Here is a 24,441-nt window from a genome sequence, read left to right as displayed (position 1 = left end):
GGTCCAAGAACCCTTTTTAGGACCTAGGGATATAATCAGATTTTTGAAGTCTATCTTAAAAATCCCAATATAAGTTATTGTTTGCTGCAGTTATTCTTTCTACATACTGGCACTGAAGTGACCCTTTTGTAACGCCACTATAGTGAGGTTTCAAAAACATGGATAGAGCTTAATGTGGTATCTTATCCAGTTTCTGAACTTTGTTGGTGGAGAAATGAGTGGCTGAGATGTGGGCTGTATAGAGGAATATGAATAACAAGGATCAAAACCGTCCATATTCACCTTAGCTGAACTATAGAAATTTTTTGTGCAAAATGAGAATTATGTTGGGGTTATGTTGGGAAGGGATCTTTTCAGGCAAAGAATGGGGAGGAGGAATAATTATAGCGACCAAGAACTCTTCCAGTGTACATATGGGCATGTCAGTTTTGTATGAAGATGTCAAAATCTGAGCTTATAGAGAATTCTAGGGCCAAGTCAATTTTATTTATATCACAAATGACAAATTAACCCCGCCAAAACCCCTTTCAACAGGGGAAAAATGGAAGAAACCTCAGGAGGAGCAACAGAGGAGGGGCGGCTGTGGTTCAGGAGGTAGAGCGGGTTGGCTGTTAATCGGAAGGTCGGTGGTTCAATCCCGGCACTGAACTTAGATTCAGTGTGTGAATGGTGAATGCAGATGTAGTGTAAAAGCGCTTTGAGTGGTCGAAAAGACTAGAAAGGCAAATACAGAGCATTTACATCCCTCTCCCAGGACCGGCAGATGTGCAATAGAGAAAGGAGCACAGGAAAAAAAAAAAAATAGTGGTCTAGTAGTTAAAATTATGTACTATTTTCACTCCCTAGAATTTGGCAACTTTTACAAAATCAAAGCAATGTTATCTTCAAGCAACAGAGAGAAAAATATTCATGCTTTTATTTCCTCACGCCTGGACTATTGTTACTAAGTTTACCTGTCTCTGTACCTGAGATGTAGCTCAACTCCAGATTGTGCAGAACTCTGCAGCCAGACTAAGACCAAACACTCTTACATTTAGTTTTGCTGCACTAATTCAATGTCTTTTAAAATCACTTCAAATCTTTCTCATGACTCACAAGGCTTTATATGGACAGGCGCCAGAGTACATCAGTGAACTTCCTGCTGTACATAAAGACCTGAAATCTGCTGGTTTAGGCCAGCTAGTTGTTCCATTGTCTGGGTTAATATAAAAGGATAATCGAGGATTTGCTGTAGGCACCTCAGCTGTGGAACAGTCCTGCTATTAAATCCTGTCTTAAGCCACATTTTTACAGACTTGCCTTTTCAACTGAGAACTAGTTACAGTTATAGTTTTAGCACACTACAGTTGCAAACCCCTATTTTCAAGGTTAATAGTTTTTTTTACTTCCTTCTCTTGGATGATTTATTTGTACATTTCTTTTATATGGTCTTTTAACTGTGTTTTTTGTGCTTGTATTTTGCTGATTGTCTTTTTTATGCTGTTATGGAAAGCACTTTGTGCTCCTAGCTTGAAAAGTGCTATACAAATAAAATTGGTTTTAGTCATTTTGAAAGTTGTGGGCATGAAGGAAGGATGTAATATGGCAGCAGTTAGATTAGCGTGGAGAGGATGTCAGATAAGCACTGACGGGAAATGTTGGTGATCTTTTCCAAGATAGAATTGTTAGTAGGCCATCCACTCATTCCTGTATGACTGCATGAAGAAAAAGCACTGACAGACATTACTATATGCCCTAACAAACAGAAAGGAAAATGACAAGGCTAAAAATACGTTAATGAATGAAGTTTTCTCCAGAGGTCTATTGACCTGTTATTTATCTTAATTGTTTGTGTCTATCCTTACAGTCTTCACCCTCACACTGTAGAAGTTCAGCGTGGGTGTGATGTAATCTGCTGTGTAACTTCTCAGTACTTTTCCTTGTGACCCAACTGGAGTGAGCAGTAGCGGCATTTCCCTTCACACCAAATGGGAATTCCTAAGAAAAGCTGCATCTTGTAATGACATGTATTGTTGTATTGTTTTGTTTCTCAGGGATTCAGTATTGTACACTATACACTAGTACAGTGGGACTGTTTGAAGTGTTGAGAATGGCATGCCACTGTGGCAAAACTTACTGTTTATATTTCTAAAGTATACTTTTGTGAGTTAAGTTCAACAACTGAAGAAGAAAATTAAGCCAGAAACAATGATGAGTGCCAGACAATGGCTACTTGTCTGACTTGTCTTTAGGTGACCACAATACTCTTAGAGCCATTATATCTGACCAAACTTTGTCTCATATATATATATATAAAAATAATATATATATAAAAATAATATATATATAAACATGTTATGCAACACTTAATCTAAAGGCACATGAAATGCTGATCACTGTGTCAGAACAGGTGAGAATAAAGATTTGGCCCTCCTGCTTGACTGCACATTCAGAGAGAAAAACATTCTTGTACATAACAAAACACCTGAGAAATTTCAGATGGGAAAATTCATTTATATTCCCCACAAATTTAAACCCATTTCTTCCCTTACTGTTCTTACACTGCATTTGCGAAATATTTCAGAAGTTACAACAGGTAATTGTTTATTTCATCCTTTTAAGTTCACATTTCCTTCTACAATAAAGGAATATACTTTGTAAGATTTCTGTTGTTTATATAGAGGGAGAAGTCACAACTTTTGAACAGCACTATTAGTATATCACACTCTAAACTGTTTGAAGCAAACCTAAAATGAATGTTAATGTTTAATATCGTTTATACGGCAATAAAATCCAACTTTAAGAATCTATATTGAATTTGTTTTTACTTTTATGTCATGCACATACAGTATGTATGTTACATTTATGCTGATACAACATATACTAATATGTGTCTGATGTGTTGCTATAACCAAGTATTTGCATTGAGTGCCTAAGTGATTTTGACCTGATAGTTGTATATCCCTAATATCTTGACAATGACAATGATTAGAAATGACATTGAACACAGTATTAACATCTAATGGTGGAAAGACATATTACAGTAAAAAGCTTTTTACATCAGTAGCACATTATTTACCATGCAAATCATTATCAAAACACAGACACCCAAGAAATCCATTAATTGCAAATGATAATCAGAACTGTACAGCAGTGGTTGGAGGCGAAGGAGGCCCTGATGGGTCCAAGGCTCTGCTGCTTTCCCAACAACAAGCATTTGATCAACTGGGACATCAAATCAGAATGAGATTCAGACTCAGAATTAGGGTCAGCAACAACACAATAATACAGTAGGGGAGACTGGGTATGGTTGTAACACTTTTTGCTTCAGCAACTATAACTGAATCTTGTAGCTAGAGTTCTCAAACTTTTATACAAAGTACTCACATTTGTTCACTAAAAATTACACCAATTCAATCCTCTGCAAGAATATCTCAGACCTCGTCAGTTGGTGTCAAATACATGGTGTACCTTTGTTTCAACCTATCCCACTACCAGGGTAGCACATGCTGAAGTAAGTTGAAACAATTACACAAAAGATGCAAAAATGGATGCCACACTACTCGATATACTTCAAAAACAGGTTTACTGACATAAAAGAACGATGTCTCACTCCCTCTCTGGAACAGACTGTCTGATTAACTTTTTCTCATCTTAGATGTCATAATCCTAGGCGTTCAACATTTTCTTGGTGGGCTTCCTCTCTTGTCTGTTTCTTACATTTATTCTTATCTAAGATGCTCTGTCTTTTCTTTCCTCTTCCCTGTTGTTCTTCCATCAGTGCTTGTTTCACTGGTGTATCAGTGAGCATTTCAGACCGCCTCTTCTTCCTAATCCTGCCAGTTGTTTTTCTTGGCCCTGCTTTTGGAAAAGGCCGCATGGCTGAAGGACTGAATGCCTGACCCAGAGACAACCCTGAGGTGCCTGGCTCATCTGGAGCACAGGATATGGTGACATTGTGAATTGCAGAGGAGCCAGACGTAACCAAGTAGGTTGGAGGAGAGGAAGTTGTCATCCCCCAGTGAGTTTGAAGAGAAGGAGTTCATCCCAGAGTGAGTTGGAGGAGAGGATGTTGTCCCAGAGTGAATTGGAGGAGAGTCCAGCTGGAAAGCTCCAGATGTCAATGACGTACCTGGGTCTGGCTGGTCAGTGACCTGTGATGGTGCATAGTCACACTCCTGAAAAATGTCAGGGTTGAAGGGCCAAATACCTGTGGATTCTGTAGTGTACAATATATGTGCATTTGACTCATAACAGTTTAAAATAGCACTGTAGCAGCAGGACAGAGGGTCAGTGACCTCCTAAGGGGAGAGCAGAGATTGGTGGTTATGTAGGGACTGAACCCTTCTATAGAATTTGACCTCTAACCCCTTGTTTTGTTACCTCAGAATAGTCCTGTACCTTTATATGGGTTGGAGCTTTATTTTGCAGACTCAAACCCTTCTATGGTACCTAACAGATACCTACACATATCCTATATAAGCTGTGTTTGATGTACAGAGAAACAGAGTGGTCATCGGGCTGGGTCACTCTCCAAGCTGCTGCAGAGCTTGTAATTGATGCTGAACTCCTTGATGTAATAAACTTTTATGATCAAGAACAGTGTCAAGCGAATTTCTTCTCAACACATCATCGCAGCATTATTGTTCGGACACCACAATTCAAAACCAGCGTGAATGTTTTTGGGTGTTGCAGCTATGGTGATGGCAGTCTTCACAATCATAATCGTCTTGGCATCTTCATCCATGCATCACTTGCAGAGTTCACCATTTTCTTAAATGGGCCGTAGACACTGCGATTCAGTGGCAGAAGTTTGTGGCTTCAGCGTGGGGGTAAGGTAAGTAGCACAATCCCATTTTCTTTGCAGAAGTCGATAGCTTTAACTGATATGAGAACAGTGGTTATCCAGCAAAAGCAAAACCTTCTTGTCTGGGCTGACCTTTGTGTGTTTTGCAAAGTGATCAAGGAATAACATGAAGTCTTCCTCTTGCATCCATCCTGAGGCGTTTCCAGCACTCCCCACGTTGGGCCACTCTGAATAAAGCATTCCTTGTAAGGTTTACAGGGGAATGCAAAGTAGGGGGAATTGCATTTCCCAGTACTTGCACAGCACATGCTACTGACACAAGCTCACCTCTCTCACCTGATGTCATCGCACCCACCTGCTTGACTCCACGTGCAACAACACGGTCTGGTGACAGTTTCGTCCATTTTCCATATGCCACTCCCATCAAAGTTATATCTCTCAATGACCTGTCCGAGGCTGTTGAAGAAATGTTCCACATTTATGGGGTTGCCTCTGGACTCCTCATGGACAGGTTGGGGTTCCGCTTCTTGAAGAATTTGAACCAGTCAGGCCCTGCCATCTGCTTCTTACCCCATGTTTGTGGGTATTTAAGGTTATACTTTCAAGCCAGTTCGTATGCGTTCTGACCTAAAAGAAAGTGAAATAGAAAACCTGACCAAATAGAAAAAGATTTCTATTTATCTGGCACCTATGCTAGTATTTAATTCTACTCTGGTCTCCAGTAGCTAACCTTTCATATGCTTACCTCACGTGGTGTCAATCTATAATACAGGTCTGCTGCCTGAGTCAAATAGTCACGCCGCCCATTGCTGACCACTGGCATAGATTCTAGAGAAAAAATAGTCTTGGTCAAAAACTTTACTGTCTTACCTCAAAATAATTTTTTCTCGATAAATTCAGAAATTGTCAGTTTTCAGACTTGACAACCACCATGCGGTATCAAGTAGATAAAAACTGAAATGATTACAGGACTCCTATCTTGTCCCTAAGTGGTGGAAATGGTGGCTCCTCGTGTTACAACCATACCCGGTCTCCCCCAAAATCAAACAGTGATTAACCCTGTTTAAATCCCGGTTGAACAAGAAAAATATCGCTTTCAAGGCAGGAGAGAACGAAGATGCCAAAAAAGAAATCCAGAGGGAGCTTAAGAACGCGCTAACAAGTTAAACCAGTTTTTAAAAACATGTTTGATTCACCGGTGCAAGCTACCCCCTCTGCAACTTCAGCCCGCTTACTTCTATTGTCTCCCAGCCCGGGGAGAGCTAACACACCGCCTGCTCCCTCAAACAGGAAGACAGCAGGCCCACCCTCCTTTATAGCTGCACCTTCCCCCCTTCCTTCCTTCCTTCCTGCCTTTCGCTAGCACAAAATATTGGTCAAATGTGTTCAGTTGGTTTAATTGGGAGTTTACCAATTTTACTTACAATCCATTTCCAGTGCAATCTAGATAATATTTTAGTCAGAGCAGTGAAGATGTAAAAAAGTAAAGTTTACAACAATAAATGCATAGGCTAATTAAAGTCATGATGATCTTTATTGGCCATTTTAAATGGAGCAGTTATTTCAAGGAAAGTTCTCTGGAAATCAACGTCTAATTATTGTATACACTCTTACTAGAACAACTGTCTGTCTCTTTCTGGGAAATTATTTGGAATTTACAAACCTGTAAAATAAAGTGTTACTGAATACTTTAACTATAAAATAAAGGATCAGCAGAGAATATCTTTTGATAGATTCCTATACATTTACATCTATTAAAAAATTAGGGCCTAAAATTAATTAGATGGAAAAAGACATCTTGGTATTTAGGATACAAAAGTCAGTTTAATGCATTTCTTATTTCTTATTGACAGCTAATTGCTTTAAGTCAACGCAACTAACTAAACTGTAATAACTGTCTCAAATCGGTCTTTATTTTTTCCTTTCCCAAACATGTGGTGTAAAATCATGAACATTTAAATTGAAGCGGTAACTTATTTAAATAATTAAGATATTATCAATTAATTATTGCAATTCGAAACCCCTCACTACTAGATGTCACTAGAATTTACACACTGAACCTTTAAACTACAAAAAAAAGCCAATCTATGATTTCATGCTCCTGTAATGTGTGTGTCTGGCTGAAAAAGTATTAATCTCAACATGGAGACTTGTAGTAAAGAGTTGTTATATACCAAATTTCATATTCCTCAGTGTTCAAAACATATTGTCCCCATTCACTCAGTTGCTGCATCAGGCCAAGTTGTAGTGGGTCGTTCTTCCAGCAGAGTGCAGTCTAACATCAGATTAAATCTACTGCATCAAATTCTCAGGATTTCTCAGTGGCTCAGTTTCAGTAGCTTTACCTTTCTATTTTATGAATGAGAATGTTTGTTTTTACTTTTCAGATGATTATCTTCCAAAATTGATCATCAAAGCTCTTCTCATGACCATTTACTTGGTAAGAGCAATTACCTTAAAGCTTTTCCTCTACTACCTGCACAGTACTTTTACATGATTTAGCATAGCACAGTAGAGGCTATATAGGGAAATATGGTACCATCTACCATCTACCCATCCAGTGCTGTGGGGACAGAAAGAAAAAGAACATCATGAAGCTGGCAGTGGCAAAGTATTTCCAAAAAGATTTTTTTTAAAACCCCATCAACATCTGATTAAACACAAATTGTTTTAAAGAGAGCACACTGTGATGTGACCTGGCCATGAACTTGGCATTCAGCTGGCCATGGTGAAAAATAAGAGAGGTGTCAGCAAATGAGGTTGACTGTTTTCAACTTGTCATAAATGTCACTCCAAATGTTGTATGTGTAAATAACTATGACCTTGATGAATCTTCAGACATTTTCAGAAAAGCTTTATGTTGTACTTGTGAGCAGTATGTTTCATCATTGTCAATAAAAATGTGACTTGTAAGGTCAACATATGCAAAAACTTAGCTGTGTCCTTATTGCATGAAACTCAGAGAGCATTAAATACTTAAATGTGATTTGAGCAGAGACCTTTTGGGCAGATTTTCCAAAGAACAATTGATTTTTCTAAATAAATAAATTTTTCACTTCAAATGAAAATAAAACTAAACTGAAACCATTCTTACATACAGTTGGGTCGTTCTCTCATTTAAGTGTTAACTTAGAAAAGATAAGAGCAAAGTAACCCTACCTTGGCTCACTGTCTCTTCCTCTACAGCATGAACAGTCTTGTTAAGATAAGGGAGGATCCCTGAAGTCAAAGGCCCTGCTCTCTAGTTTATAAAGCACTAAATGGTTTAGGGCCAAATACATTTCTGATCTTCTGCTTCGTTATGAACCATCCAGACCTCTCAGGTCATCTGGGGCAGGTTTGCTTTCTGTCCCCAGAGTCAAAACTAAACAAGGAGAAGCAGCATTCAGTTATTATGCTCCATATATTTGGAACAAACTCCCAGATAACTGCAGGTCTGCTGAAACTGTCAGTTCTTTTAAATTAAGACTGAAGACTTTTCTTTTTACCATTGCTTTTAATTAAATATTTAAGACTTTTCTTTTTACCACTGCCTTCAACTAGTAGATTGATAACTTACACTGCACTGTAACTTTTACTGTCCTGTTTTCTTTTTCGTTGTTTTTGGATATTAACACTATTTAAAAAGCTTAGACTGCTCTTTTGTTTCTACCATCTCACACTGCTGATCCTCAGTTAACAGGGCCCAGTAGAATTACAAGGATTAGAGTCCCTGTTTTGTATGCTGTTAACTTGTTGACAGGGTCCCGCTTTTACCAGAGTTTGTAGCGTGGACAATCTGGATTTACAGTGACGACTTTAACTAAGGAAGGGTTAGAGTCCCTAAGTGTTAAAGGGTTAGAGTCCCCTTAGGATTGCCTGTTTTTATTTTCTATTGAATTACCTTGTTGTTGAAACTTGCCTTGCCAGATGTACGCATCTTAATAACCATGTGATTTTTAAAAATCTGTTTCATCAGGTGATTGTTTGACTCACAGAAGTGCATGAGGACAAAAGCATATGCAAACATGTGGTAGGTTAAATTTGATTTTAAATGGTGTCTGACCTTTAGGGCACACCCAGCTAAATTATAAATTTTCATGTAGCCACAAACATCATCATTTCACCCCTCCCTCTCTCTGCCTGTGACAAGGTGCTCAGTTCAACTGTCAACTCCCGCTTCACCTGAGAGTCCTCAAATTAACAACATCGTCACGCGTTTGAGCTGTTGTTTGATATATTGTGGCTTTACTTTGATTTAATTTCATGAATAGGGCATTTTACTGAACAGCCACACTGTAAAAGTGACAGTGACCACACTGACATGAATTGGATATGTTGTGAAACAGGGAGCCAATGGAGGTTCTGGAGGACAGGGATGATGTGGTCACAGGAGCGAGTATGGGTGAGTGGACGAGCAGCAGAGTTCTGGATGTTCTATAGTTTATGACATGGATGGGTTTGGGGGCGTGAAGAAGGTAAATCTTTACAGGTAGTTGTTGGTAAGGGGGTTCTAGACTCTAGGCTGTGATGGTTGGGGCTGAGGTGACTCTCTCTCAAGGTTTCTGCCACAGTGTGTTATATAATATTCTTGTTTTGATTCATCTTGTCTATTGTCCAAGGCAGAGGGAACAGATGAGTGACACAGGAACAGGAAGATAATCATAGAACTTGCATGAGAATCATCATGTTTTTAAGTTGTTAACTTTGCCTTTCTTGTTCTTTTAGACAACTTGGCTCATCAGAAGAAGACTTTGTTTCACTCCTGGTTCCGGTTCCTGCTCCTGCTGAGTCTAGTGGTCTTCATCTTGTTATATGCTGTGTCTGACACTTCTCTGTCATGGTGGACAAACCTTCCACTCCATGTCCACTATCAGAGGTTTTTCAATCTGACTAACAAGGTTAATCAGGCTCCTTCTTATCGTATCCATCCAAAGCATAAAGTTAAACTAAGTGAGATCCATGAAACCACAGAACACCCTACTGTACCAGCTACAGGTATTCAGTACCACCAAGCCTATCCACGCAACTACCACAAGACCAAGACCCCTTTCCATGTCCTGATGGTTCCAGTGGCACCAAATAACGTAGCAGCTCGGGACGCCATCCGACAGACATGGGGCAAAGAAAGCCTGGTTCAGGGCGAGGTCGTGCTTACTCTGTTCATGCTGGGCATCTCTGGAAAAGCTGATGCTGAGCAGCTGCAGGAGAAGCTCAAACAGGAGAATCTGAAGCAACTTTGGTGATGTCCTCATCTGATAACAATATGTATTTTTTTAGCAGTAAATTTACTCAAAGTATGTCTGACCCAACTCATGTACATTTTTCTCATCAACAGTGTTTTGTATGTTCAAGGCAGGTAGTGGAAACTTAGAAAAAGATCACTGAAATTCTGCCTGTCTTTGTACACAAGTTACACTTCAACTGGAACAGATGATGCTGAGATCTCTGTAACTTAGTACAGTCTGTATCAAAATATCTGTGTTTCTGTTACACCTGGGCGGTAAATGAAGATTTTTACTTGAAAATATGTGAGCATCCTTTGACTGGACAGTGTCATTCCACAAAATGCTTCTTAAGGTGAGCTATTAAAGTTAATGTGAAATCTTTGGTATCTTGACATTGGCGTTTACGTAACGCTATTGCACATTTAAAGTGGTAACTAAACAGCCGCCCAACAGTAGCCTAACGGTAACAGGTCAGATTTTCCCTCCAGTGAAAAAAAATAAAAATAAAAGCCTGCTTGCAACCCTGCCGCGGGAGCGCGCCTTAGACTTCATCAAAGTGAATGAAAAATATACCATGTGGATTGTTTAATCTATCGTTTTAGTATTGTTTTATTAACGAGGTTTGTGTAGAGCAAGCTAGCACTTATAAACGTTTTCATAGGCTTACGTTATGTGTTATTGAATTTCGTATTATTCATTGCCTTCAATTGAGAATGTCTACACAATTACACACTACAACCGTGCTTTATTTCAGAAAGAAATTTTCTGTTCCAAATGTTACATTTATTGGAACCGATTTATAAATGACATTGACTGGAAAAAGGTTTGGATGATTCCTCACAGATACTTGATAGTAAACAAGGTGAAAGAAGTGGTGTTCAGAATAATTCACAGATATTACCCTGCTAATCATTACATGGTTAAATTTAAAACTGTTCTTTTTGTGAAGACCACCCAGAAACTGTATTGCACCTTTTTTGGTATTGCTCACACCAGAACTTTTTGGCAAAACCTCAGCAGATTTATCATTGACCATTTCTATGAAGACTTTGCCTTATTGTTGGAGAATGTTGTATTTTGCTTTTTATAGAAATCAAAGTAAAGTTGTACATTGTTATAAATTTATTAATTCTGTTGGCTAAATTCCACATTCATAAATGTAAATTCAGTGCTAAAAAAACCTAATTTTGTACTTTTTCTCCATGAAGTTGTGCTTTATATTAATTTGATTTCTGGCTCCAACAACAAAAAGGCAGTTAAAACTGTCAACATATGGTCCCCTTTCATTTTGTAATAGCCTATAAGCTTCCCATGGCAAAGCTTTGTCTAACTTTATTGGTGTTTTATATATGTATTTGTATAGGCTACTATTATCTGATCTACGGGAGATTCCATGTCCGCTCCTCACGGGGGGGTCTTGTCAGGCCCGGGGCAGATAAGTTTTAAATTTATAGAATTCTTTAAACAAGGTAGACTCAAAAGAAGGCTGCGTGGGGCCCCGAAACTGCAAACCCACTCCTACCAACACCTTGGTGATAGTGTAGGCCTCCTGGTTAGGCAGGGGAAATGATTCTGTCCATTTTGAAAAATAGTCTCCTATGACCAGAATATATTTATTCTTGCCAGCTGTCTCTGGTAAAGGGCCCAGAATGTCAAGTGACACCCTCAAGGTTGGAAGTGGAGCACAAGGGAGACGACCCTGACTTTTCCGGGAGGCACACTCTGTACATTGTCTACACCACTGCTTCACATCTCCAAACCACCCCACCCAGTAAAAGCGATCCTTCACCTTTCCCTGCAATTTCTGTATCCCTAAATGGCCACCAGTAGGGGAATCATGCAACTGAGCTAAAACTTTAGGAACCAGAGCCTGGGGAAGGACCACCTGCGATGCAGCATCTGAATCTTTAATAACCAAAAAAAATTATTACACTGGTGGCAGTGTAATAATTTTCACCTAGATATCAGCGGGTTAACATGGGAGGAGGTGAGGAATGAGCTCAGCAGTCAAGCAAGTCAGGAGCAAGCACGGGTTGGATAATATTAATAATGGTCCTCTTGCTACTATGGAATGCTAGAAGTTTATTGGCCAATGGACAGAAATTTAAAAAGTACATGAGCTCCCCAATAAACCAGATGTCATTTGTGTACAGGAAACGTGGTTGAGACCAAATTTAGATTTCAGGATAGTAGGACATGCCTCTGTTAGGTGTGATGGGGGGATGGAGTAGGGGGAGGATGTGCAATATTTATTGGGAATGATATTTCATTTAGAGAAGTGAGTGTAGGGGGAAAAGAGCAAGAATATGTTACTGTAGAGATATGGACAAGTGAGGGAGAGTTTGTAATTATAAACTATAATCCTTGTAGGAAATTAGAGTTGGAGTGGCTAACACAAATGGTGGGGCTGGATGGTAGTAGGGTGGTCGTATGTGGGGACTTAATGCACATGGCACGTTATGGGGAGGAGTAAGAACAGATGCAAATGGTGAGGTAATAGAAGAACTGCTAGAAGAGAGGAACATGGTTTGCTTAAATGATGGGAGAGGGACTAGAGTAGATATGCACATAGGGAACACGTTGGTATTAGATTTAACTTTAGTTTCTAGGAATTTAGTGGGAATATGTGAGTGGGATCGATCAGAAGAAACATCAGTAGGTAGTGATCATTTTCCATTATGGTGTAGTGTTTTATTACAAAAAAATAAGAAGCAAGGGGAATTACTGCATTTAGCAGTGCAAAATGGGAAAGGTTTTAATTTATATGTGAGATAGAAATGGATAAAATTGATCTAAATGAGGAAATAGAGAAGATTGATAAAAAGCTTAAAACAACAATACTACAAGCTGCCAAAGAGAAAGGCAGTTCCCTGGTGGACAGACAGAGTGTGGGAAAGTAGTGAAAGAAAGGAATAAAGCCCTGAGGTTATTAAGAAAAACCCATAATTTAATTAAATATAAAGAAACACAAGCAAAGCAAAAAAACAAAGCTGGCAGGCTTTTTGTGGTAAAATTGGTAGAGCAACACCTGCCGGAGATGTGTGGAACATGATTAAGAACATGCGAGGAATCAGAAGGGAATGGCAGCATCCAGTACTGAAGATGGGGGAGGAAGCAGCAGTGTCTGACAAAAAGAAGGCAGAGATGATAGCGAAGGTACTTACTCTTATCCATAGTTCCGATAACTTGACGGAGGAGGGTAAGAGAGGAAGGGCAATGACAAGATCAGCACATGGCGACTTGCTTGATACTAACCGTACAATGGATGCTCCAATTACTATGGAAGAAATGAGGAGGGAAATAGCAAGATCTGGACTAACATCTCCGGGGAAGGATGATATTTACTATGTAATGTTGGAACATTTAGGTGGTTTAGCAGCTACTAAATTGCTAGGTTTTTATAATAAAGTATGGGAATTAGGGAAATTGCCAGCTGGGTGGAAAGAATCAATTATTCCTATCAGGAAACCAAGGAAGGATTCGTCAAGTCCAATGAACTATAGGCCAATAGCACTTACGTCACATATAGGAAAGATAATGAAAAGAATCATTACAGAAAGATTATCATTTTACATGGAAAGCAGAGGAATTTTATCACCTCATCAGAATGGATTTAGGAGGGGTAGAGGAACTATGGACCCTGTTATGCATTTAGAAAAAGAGATAAGGAAAGCGCAAGTTAATAAAGAATCTGTAATGGCAGTGTTCTTTGATGTAGAGAAGGCATTTGATTTGGTTTAGGAGGGATTATTGATAAAATTAAAAATGATCAGAATAACAGATAGGACATATAACTGGATTAAAGAATTCTTATTTCAGAGAAGTATGCAAGTCAGAATTGGGACAGCTGCATCAGGAAGGTATATGGTAGAGAATGGTACTCCTCAGGGCAGTGTCATTAGCCCTTTACTCTTTTCCATTATGATTAATGATGTTTTTTCTCAAGTTCAGGGTGATATTGCACAGTCACTGTTTGCTGATGACGGAGCCTTGTGGAAAAGGGGAAAGAACATTAACCATATTAAGGGTAAAATACAATTGGCAGTTAATGTGGTGGAAAGATGGTCACTTGCATGGGGATTCAAGTTTGCAATTGGGAAAACTAAGACAGTAGTCTTCACTAAAAAGAGAGGGGTCAATGCTCAGTTAAAGATGTATGGGCAAAAGATAGAGCAAGTAAAAGTCTTTAGATTTTTGGATGTGTGGTTTGATGATAAGTTAACATGGAATGAACATATCAGTAAGATAAATACCAAGTGTAATAAGATACTGAATGTGATGAGATGCTTAACAGGGTCAGAGTGGGGAGCAAGTAGGGCTGCTATTAAAAATGTGTGTATAGCACTGATTAGATCAGTATTAGACTATGGGTGCATCAAAAACTGCTGTTGTGGGTCTATAAAAACAACTCCTGTGTCTGCTCTTCAGGTAGAGGTGGGGGAAATGCCGCTGAATACTAGATGTAAACAGTTAATGATGCACTACTGGGTAAATCTGCAAGGGCAGTCTGACGATCGATATCCTACAACAAAGATAATTCTCCTATGTTGGGAGAGAGAAAGGGCCAAACGAGGGTGTTTTGCATGGAAATGTGAGGAAATAGCTGGAGACATGACATTAAGTCAAGTCACCACTCTGGATGTTTCCTTCAGTGTCAGTTGACTTATATTTTTGGGGAAAAATGCAGCATCAAAAAGGTTGTGGAAATATTGTATTGGTTGAAGATGGGTTACAAACACTATATCAAACATTTGTCCAGATATATACAGATGGATCCAAGGATCCTATTACAGGCAGAACAGGTTTTGCTTTCAGTATTCCTGCCTTACACGTTTCTGTTAAAAGAAGGACATCAGATCATTTATCCGTATATACAGTCGAGATGTTGGCAGTTGTAACAGCATTACAGCGGATAGAAGAATTACAAATTAATAAAGTTATTCTTTATACAGACTCCTGCTCTGCATTAATGTCACTGCAGTCATTTACATCTCACAGCAGGCAAGACATGGTTATTGAGATTTATGAAACGTTGTACAGAATTAAAAATATGAACATGCTGATTACATTTATGTGGACCCCAGCTCACAGAGGGATTAAGGGAAATGAAGGTGTGGATGCATTAGCAGAACAGGCTCTGAAACATGAGGAGATCTTGTGCGTACCACTCAGTAAATCTGAAGCCAAAGGAAAGATCAAAAGAAACATCGTTAAGGAGTGGCAGAACAGTTGGGACACAGGAAATGCAGGGCGACATCTCTGTACACTACAGCAGGATGTGGGCACAGGAAGGACAGCCAGAAGAATCGATAAAGAGGAGAATATCTTGACAAGGCTGAGGGTAGGGCATACTAGACTTAATAAAACATTGCATTTAATAAACACGCACCCTTCAGGATTATGTGAACACTGTCAAATAGAGGAATCAGTAGAACATGTAATTCTTCACTGTCAAAAATTCTCTCGGGAACAAGAAACATTAAAGAGGGAAATCAGAAAGCTTGGACAGGAAGAATTGAGTCTAAAAGATGTATTTGACATTGAGGTAGGGAAACTATTTCATTATTTGAAACTGGATTGATCAATAGAGTTTAGTGAACAGTGAAATAACTCTTTCTTTATGGTTTTGTTTTGCTTTGTTGTGTTTTGTTATGTTTATTTATTTATCTATCAAGGGATAGAAACTCTGGTCCCCACTCCAACATAGTAGGTGGCTGTAATGCACCTTAACGCTGGGTGCCACCCGCCATTAAACGGAACGACGAAGAAGAAGAAGCAGCAGCGAAGTGAGGGTGTGGTTAATGTGAGCGGTGTCCAGTCTCAGGTAAAGATAAGCTGTGTAATGGCTGGTGGTTCTGGTGGTCTGTGAGATCTATTCGAGATCATAACTACGCCACGGTCCCTGGTCTCCCGTGAGTTTTACAGCACAAGAGGAAAGACTGCGGAGACAGCTAGGGTGCGTTTTTACAAAAGGACTACAAAAGGACTACAAAAGGACTACAACAGGTAACGTTAAGTTTAGGGTAACAGGAAAAAATGGTAACCAAGTTTAGCTGTGTTTGTGAGTGCAGCTCAACGGTGGTGCAACTGTAACGTTAGACCCAAGGTGACTCCAGCAATCCGGTACGTTAACGTTAATTCGGTCAAGAAAAGTCAGAATTGATTTAATCCAGCAGACGGTTGACTCTTCAAAGATTTAACCTAAGCATCCGCTAGCAGCTTTGGGGCTTTGGGCTTAATGTTAGACTTTTGCGTTGCTTTTGCATGTTGTAATGTAACGTTAATTCCAAAACTTATGCAACAATATTTCCCAGATGAGAAATTATTTTACAATGGGCCTATGTTAGGCCTATGTTAGGCCCATTGTAAAATTTGATATCACAATACAGGGTGTCCGCGGGGTCTTAAAAGGTGATAAATCAATTTTGCGACAATTAAGGCTATTAAAAAGTCTTAATCGCCATATAACAAGGTATTACATTTTGAAGATTTTTTTTTTCAATGTGAAAATCTTGTTTGTCCAAAAGTTTGTTTGCTAAAAGTGTAGATGAACGTATTTATGTATTCATTTACTTCAGTTTCAGTGTTGGCAGAGCTGATATACTGATTAACCATTTCTTTAAGCGGATTTTAAATTAGCTTGTATGGATCCAGTTCTGATAAAGCGGTTAGGATCGAGTTTCATTCTGACGCAGCTTTAAACCGAAAATGCAGACTGACTGAAATTACTTTTTCTTAACGGGATAATACAACAATCAATCAATATGCTCCAGGATCACATGAATCAACACCTATCAAACGTCCTATCAAAACGTGTCACCTTATACAAAACCATAGCCTATAGCTACCGTGCTTGGTAAATAAAGTAATAGCCTAATTTTTGCAGTGGCCAAATGGTTTTGTGTGTCCTTTACCCTGTGTCTTTATTCTATTCCTGGCTTTCCACCTGACCTGTATCTAAAGCTCATCTAAATTCCATTTCTCTTTAACTTTCCATTTGTGTCCATGTCCTTAGCAATTATTAAACCTTCCCCGTATAAATTAAGTAATCTCCTTGTGAAGTGTTTAATTATTTTTAAACGCTTTAAGGTTAAAATGTCCACCTTAGCTGGCTTTCCCTAAAATTAACTTTTGGCCAATTAAGTCAGCTCTGACAATTTTATTCCTTGGTAAGTTTTAAGGTTAACATAGAATGCCTTGCGAAAGTATTCGGCCCCCTTGAACTTTTAGACCTTTTGCCACATTTCAGGCTGACATCAAAAAGATATAAAACTGTAATTATTTGTGAAGAATCGACAACAAGTGGGACACAATTATGAAGTGGAACAAAATTTATTGGATATTTCAAACCTTTTTAACAAATAAAAAACTGAAAAATTGGGCGTGCAAAATTATTCAGCCCCCTTAAGCTAATACTTTGTAGCGCCACCTTTTGCTGCGATTACAGCTGTAAGTCGCTTGGGGTACGTCTCTATCAGCACATCTACCAGACTGCGAAACAACACATAAATGCACTGATTACATATTGTTCTCAATTAGTTTTTATCACCATTTAATGACTGCTTTTATTAGTCTATCTTTCAGGCATTGTTAAAAGTAGAAATCAACCGCAAATTTAGGAAATGTGGGTCCTGTGGGTCATATTAGAGGGATGGAATGGTTGGAGGGCTCAGAAACCTTATTTCAAGTCAGTGACATGCATTTTTGACATTAGGCAATATGAAGAGTTTTAGAGAATTTAATCAATGTGTGAAAGAGCCATATAATTAGAGCTGAAACAACTAGTTGATTAATCAGTTAGTCTAGTTGAAATTAATCTGCAATAAACTTTATAATTGATAAATCAACACTTGGTTAAATCAAGCAAAAATGGGTTTTGGACACTTTTTTAGTCAGACAAACCAAGACATTTTAAGACATGAAGGCTCACTATCCTCAATGATTTAATTTTCTGTAATGATAATCATATAACTGATTCTTCAAACGTTTCAACAAAAATGGAACATTTTAAACGTTAAAGCATGTGTAACGTGATGTAAATCGGCTTAGCTGGACACCACTAAAACTCTAAAATCAACCGTTTGTGTTACTGTTCTGCATTATTTGGTCAGACTTAGTACTCTCACTAACTAGACAAGTGGCACAGCCAAAGTGAGATACCAAACACATTAAAATATTTATATCCTTTTCTCTGAAAGAAGACACATTTTAGCAGTCTCTAGACTCTTTGAAACCCACTGGTTGGCCAAGTCCAGAAATAATACTTGGTAATAATGGTTCTACATATGACTACATATACTGATTTATTGGCAAGATTCAATACACTTGAGAATGTGTACCCACTTTTTGGTCCACTACTCAACTGTCAAAGCATGCCCTTATTGAATTTTGATTTAATGAAAAAAGGTGATTTGGTGCAAACAATTAGATTTACATGTGCAGGATATGGCTTAATACATTGTTGGTATCAACTGAAATGTGCAGCACTCAGTGTTGTATTGAAACTTTGCTTTTATGTTCAAAGTTCTCATAAATGTGTTTGTGGTTAGACAACATTTGAGAAATTCAGCAACGTCTTTTGTTAATTGCAAAAAGGGGTATAGTAGAAAAGATGTATTTCATTATAGAAAAAGATATTGTTGGTATCAGTATCCAAACATGGTATCACATTAGAACTAGTATCAAAACATTTCAAATGATGCTGATAAGCATGACATTCATATTGAGGGACACGGTTTTGTTATTTTTTTTTTATTTTTTTTTTACAGCTTTTGTAATTGAAATTTTAAGCATTAAATTGTGTTTTTATTTTTCTCAAATGTGGTATTGTGTGTTACTGTTTTATCTAAATTATATTTGCTAAGACAAGTGCTACCATTTTATGATAATGTGAGTCTCTTTTCTTTTGTAGTTATAATGAATACTGGAAGGAAATACTTAAAACAGAAATTACTCTGCATCCTGGGAGCAGTGACGATCCTCCTCATCTATCTCAGCAGCTGGAGTTGTCTGGGTCTAAAAACAGCACTGTCATGGGACGATTGTGGGCCTTATGTGGCCTATCCACAAAACTACAAGTTCATCATGGATGACACACCCACGTGTAAGACCAGGAGTCCTTTCCTGGTCCTGATGGTTCCGGTTGCACCCAGTGACGTGGCATCTCGGGAGGCTATCCGGAAGACATGGGGAAATGAGAAACTGGTTCTGGGTCAGCTTATCGAGACTGTCTTCATACTTGGCCTGCCTGGAGGAGCTGATGCTGAGCAGCAGCAGGAGAATGTCAAACAGGAGAACCTGCTGCACCATGACCTGATCCAGAGTAACTTCCAGGACAGCTACCGCAATCTGACCATCAAGACTATGATGATGCTGCAGTGGCTGGCTGTGCGCTGTGTAAAGGCTTCCTATGTCATGAAGATTGACACAGATATGTTCCTCCATGTCCAGAATTTGGTTAAACTGTTGCTGGATCCCAGCGTGGCCAAACAAAACTACATAACAGGTTTGGTGTGGTGGCACAGCCCGGTTTTAAGAAACCCATTCAACAAGTTCTACATGCCGAGATACGTGATTGCGGAGTCAGAGTACCCTCCATATCCTCTGGGCATGTCCTACATCATGTCCATGGACCTGCCTGGAAAGATCCTAGGAATCTCTTCTCAGATTAAACCTGTTTATATTGAAGACGTCTATCTGGGTATGTGCCTAAAACTTCTGGGCATTTCCCCCACCGACCCACCTGAAAATACAATGTTTATTGTCACACCCAGTCATCCTCTGAGCGACTGCAGCCTTTCAAAAGTGATTGCTATAACAACAACAAGCATCCCGCAGATGATGCGTTACTGGGAGAGGAGCAAACAGCCAGATGCTAAATGCTGAACTTCATCAGGTTGACTGAAATTAGACCTGTTTAGTGGTAAGATGACCCTTTTTGTGTATATTTAAAATAAACTAAAATGGAGCACATTTATTATGTGTTTACAGACAACATGGAAGCACCTTGCTTTTTGGTTGGAAAGAAAAGACAAAACAGATTTAAGGATTAACATCCACCTTGTATCAAATGTACTTCTCAGCCAGCTGAACTACACAGACTTTCTGAGCTGTATCAGCTCTCAGAGATGAGAACATCTGCTGGCCACAGAACCAGAGTGTTAGAACCTTGACTTGTCCAAAAGAGTTGTTTAGTTAAAAACATCTGTTGTAGCCTCATTTTGATATACGAAATTCCATATTCCTCAGTGTTCAAAAGATATTGTGCTCTTCACTCAGTTGCTGATCAAGCCCCTGTACAGTTGTAGTTGGTCACTGTTCCAGAAGAGGGCAGTCTAACATCAGCTTAAACCCACTGCATCAAATCCTCAGGATTTCTCAGGCTAAATTACCATTCATTTTTTTTTTTTTTTTTTACTATTCAGCAGATTATCTTTCAAAATTGATCAACAAAGCCCTTCTCATGACTGTTTACTTGATAAGAGCAATTACGGTAAAGCTTTTCTTCTGTTACCTGAACTTGCTGCTACAGTATTTTCAATTTCATCATAGTCTGATATAGCATGGCAATTTAGGGAAACAGGCTACCAAACAGTGCTGTGGGAACAAAAAGAAAAATAATCTCATGAAGCTGCAGTGGCAAAGTACCACCAAACAGATTAAAATAAATAAATAATTTATAATTTGTCTGATTAAACACAAATTATTTTAAGGAGGGCACACTGTGATGTGACCTGGCCATGAACTAGACATTCAGCTGGCTATGGCGTAAAATTAGGAGGGGTGTCGGCAAATGACTGAAGTTGATTGTTCTGAACTTGTCACAAATGTCACTGTAAACATGTGTGCACACTGAATTAAATGTGAAAAGGAATAAACAACCCTTTGGTGATACTGCAGTTTTGTTGGTAATTTTTTGACATAAGGCTATTTACAGAAAACCTGAGCTGAAGAAACCTCTCGGTTTCTTCAGCCAACCAGCTGTCCTGGATTTTATCCCACCTTGCACAACTATGACCTGGATGAATCTTCCGGTATTTTCAGAAAAGCTTTATGTTGTACTTTGTTGTACAGTATTTTTCGTTGTGTGTCGTATGTCAGTAAGGTCGACAAAGTCAATTTAAGGTTTTTAAATCAAAGCTTGAGACCTACTTATTCCCTGCTGCCTATGAGTCCTAAATCTTTCTTTATCTTTGATGTCTTTGTATAGTGGTATTTACTTTTCAGTGTTTCAATTTAAATTTTATTATACTGTTTGTATTTTAATTGTATTGTTTTTATAAAGCACTTTGATTGAAAGCGCATAAACAACCATAAATGAATGTATTAATTTTATAAATGCAAATACTTGGTGTCCTTCATGGGTGAAACTCATAAGCAGATAGCATGAAATGAAAATGTGATTTGAGCAGAGGCCTTCTAGGCAGACTGTCCAAAGAACAAAAGCATAAGCAATTGATTTTTCTAAATAAATCAATTTAACATTTTAAATGTGAAAAAAAAATCAAACCATGCTTGGATACAGCTGGGTCATTCTCTCCTCTTGTTTAAGTGTTAACTTAGAAAAGAAAAGTGGACAGTGACCTTACCTTGGCAGTCTCTTCCTCTCTGACATGAACAGTCTTGTCCCATGTGTTCTCATTCATCTCCAGCTGTCTATGATCTGTTCTCCCTCTGTCAGATAAGGGAGGATCCCTGAAGTCAAAGGCCCTGCTCTCTCTTTTCCTGCTGACTGCAGCCTGCATAAATCACACAGATGCTGAAAACCCAAACTTTGGATCCACACATTATTCATTGTTTTTGCTGCCATCTAACGACATAGATCATCCTCAGTGGTTGGCATTACAGCTTAAATTGCTGTTGGCACTATCCTCTGTACAATTTCATGCCTGACAAATAAAAATATATTTGTGTGACTCCTGTCAACGATGTAGGACAGTGTGTATTTTATGTACAGTTTGAGCCACCACGTCAGCGCAGGATAACACATTCGTTTTTGTCCTCCTTCAGATGTATATATTTCCTCCTCCACTTCCTTTCTGTGCCAACCAGACATTTTGTTTGCGCGCGTGTGTCTGCTGCCTCTGTGTTAGACACATTTATTGTCTCACTATTTGAGGTATGAACATAACTCTCGCAGAGATTACGCAGATGATCCAATTTGTACACACACAGCTACAGAGGAAGTTGCTTGTCTTCTTTTCTTCCTTTGATACTCTCAGACAGGACTGAGTTGATGGATTCCTATTATTATAGGCTATTATTTGTTGTGTGTAATATCTGTGTGTGTGTGTGTGTGTGTGTAGCAGGTTGGGGATGGGGTTTTATTTGTGTTCCTTTCCTTATTTTAAAACAATTACAGGTCTGAGACAGAAGTTAATAACAACCAGTTAAACATACAAAAAGAGAGAGAGACCCACAAAGACAAGACATCAGAAAGCAAACCTTACACAAGATAAAGGAAAAAACTATTGCTAGTATTGTTATGTTAAATAGACATACGACTTAAATAAATAGTTTTAAAGATATATTATTAAGAAAATTGGACAGTGCCATTGGAAGGCAGGTATCTGTTTTTGTATAATTTTCAAGGCCTATTATTCATTCACCCCAGCTAAAGTTTGTTTTAAACTTAAATCCAAACTCACATTACAACCTCAGTCTGATTTAGTCATGAAGATAAGCCATAAATTACCCAAAAGTCCAATCTCACGCTATTCCTCAAGCATACAACACATATACAGAAATGATACCATCCTCCCCCCAATATTCTCCAGTTTTAGACGCCGACCAGGTGTTGTTGTAATGTAACCCCCACCGCCCCGCCGAGCCCCTTGCAGACCGGCTGTCCTCTCTGTCACCCTGAGAAAACAGGTCATATACTTCAGCTGGTCCTGTTTTTGGCACAGACGGACAGATAGGCACACACACAAACACAAAGCCTTGTGTCACTATCTTCCCTAACCCCTTACCCTAACTTTAGCCATCACAACTAAGTGCCTAACCCTAACCCTAAAACCAAGGCTTGTACTCAAACAGCCCTCTAACCAGTCTTATGTTAAAGAAGAATACAACAGAGGTCTTCAACTGCACCAATACCCCAAATAATGTAGGTTCCCCACTAGAAAAGTAAATTTTACTGATGAGTACAACTTCATGATTAGGGAAATAAAAGGAGATTTATTATAAATTGACTGTAGGTCCTCTAAAGGCAGTTGTGGAGTAAAGCAAAGCATATTTGTTTGGCTAAGTATCTTTCAAGCATCATTATGAATAACCAATATTTTTGAAATGACTATGTGTAATGTGAAGTGGTTCGTAGTCATAAGCCCAGTGAGAATTATCACCCGATTCTGCAGGCTCCCACCTCTATGGAGCTTTTTAGCGTCTTTCAGCTAGTTGTTATTTGTTTGTGTTTTTACGAATCACAACTTTATTGTTTTGATTCAGTCTCATGCTGTCATCATAAACCCGTACTTATTACCCAAAATTAGCTAACGTAGAGGAGCATTTAGCAGCGAAAGAGCCAGATATTTTCCTTAGGAGTTCCTTAGGAGTTTGATGGAAATCTAAAACAGTGATAAAATGGTTAGGGGTGAATATTGTACTTTTGTCAGGTTGCCATAAAAACGACTCCAAATAAATGCAAATTTTGCTTCCTGTCTGCTGGATGTGTAAATGTTTGTATAAATTATTTCTGCTTTAAATCATTTATTATTGAAAATTATTCCAAGTAATTAAGATGATTAACCTTGCTGACTTGAAATGAAGTAGGTGCCACATGTGCCTTTTATTGGTCAACCAACAATGATCAAACAGATCACAAAGGTCTATTGAAAAGGCCAACTAAGATCAACAGCTAAATCTAATATCATCAATACCACACCAGCCTCAGAAACATTAAATGAGAGAAAATCTATGTTAGCTTTGAAGTTAATCAGTATGTAAATCCATTTTCTGTTATCATTGTCAAGTTCAGTGTCTGAATTGGGTCACACTCTGTTATTTGATGCTGTTACTTTAAAAGCAAATACTTTATTACCAGTTCCCATCCGAATCCAAAATATCTGACTAAACTAACACATGTCCACACACACACACACACACACACACACACACACACACACACACACACACACACACACTCACGCACACACACACACACCACCACACACACACACACACACGAACACACACACGAACAAACCATTAATGTGAAGGTAAGCCAGAGTCTGTGGTGATTTAGGGGTAGCAGACAGTGGAAGGGTATAGGCCAAGCTCTGGGTCTCATATCTCTGTCCATTCACCAGCCCATAAATAATCACACACCCTCACAGTGACATGAGGGAAGATGCAGTTTGAGATGAAGGACAGAGGGAGTAAGAAAGAGAGGATGTGGTGTCATTTGATGAACAGAGAGCTAAAGCAAGAGTGCAGAGAGATGAGAGC

General features: G+C 38.8%; 2 protein-coding genes across 3 annotated transcripts; both read left to right on the top strand.

The window, feature by feature from the left end:
• Positions 1-9,121: 9,121 nt before the first annotated feature.
• On the top strand, positions 9,122-10,979 carry LOC119898870 (UDP-GalNAc:beta-1,3-N-acetylgalactosaminyltransferase 1-like). The gene is made up of 2 exons (XM_038713157.1): positions 9,122-9,170; positions 9,464-10,979. Exons 1-2 carry the CDS (start codon positions 9,122-9,124, stop codon positions 10,009-10,011), a joined length of 597 nt encoding a protein of 198 aa, XP_038569085.1. The 3' UTR covers positions 10,012-10,979.
• A 4,753-nt stretch (positions 10,980-15,732) lies between these two features.
• LOC119898714 (beta-1,3-galactosyltransferase 2-like) lies at positions 15,733-20,886 on the top strand. Of its 2 annotated transcripts, none has more exons than XM_038712916.1 (2): positions 15,733-15,817; positions 18,905-20,886. In XM_038712916.1, the coding sequence occupies exon 2, from the start codon at positions 18,910-18,912 to the stop codon at positions 19,876-19,878; it is 969 nt and encodes a 322-aa protein (XP_038568844.1). In that variant the 5' UTR covers positions 15,733-15,817; positions 18,905-18,909; the 3' UTR covers positions 19,879-20,886. The 2 variants fall into 2 exon arrangements, with proteins under 2 accessions (XP_038568844.1, XP_038568843.1); XM_038712915.1 differs by lacking the exon at positions 15,733-15,817 and adding an exon at positions 15,825-15,999.
• Positions 20,887-24,441: the final 3,555 nt, after the last annotated feature.

This window comes from Micropterus salmoides, unplaced genomic scaffold (genome assembly GCF_014851395.1).
Source record: "Micropterus salmoides isolate LMB-PRFRI ecotype aquatic unplaced genomic scaffold, ASM1485139v1 Ms_hic_scaffold_12, whole genome shotgun sequence".
Taxonomy (NCBI): Eukaryota; Metazoa; Chordata; class Actinopteri; order Centrarchiformes; family Centrarchidae; genus Micropterus; species Micropterus salmoides.
This window is presented reverse-complemented; position numbering and strand designations above follow the sequence as displayed.

What these genes read in the sequence shown, in the direction of transcription:
- LOC119898870 (XM_038713157.1), top strand. Translation starts at nt 9,122, where the DNA reads ATGGAGGTTCTGGAGGACAGGGATGATGTGGTCACAGGAGCGAGTATG. An exon ending in GGTCACAGGAGCGAGTATGG is followed by an intron (nt 9,171 to 9,463) that starts GTGAGTGGACGA and finishes CATGTTTTTAAG; the next exon opens with TTGTTAACTTTGCCTTTCTT.
- LOC119898714 (XM_038712916.1), top strand. Translation starts at nt 18,910, where the DNA reads ATGAATACTGGAAGGAAATACTTAAAACAGAAATTACTCTGCATCCTG.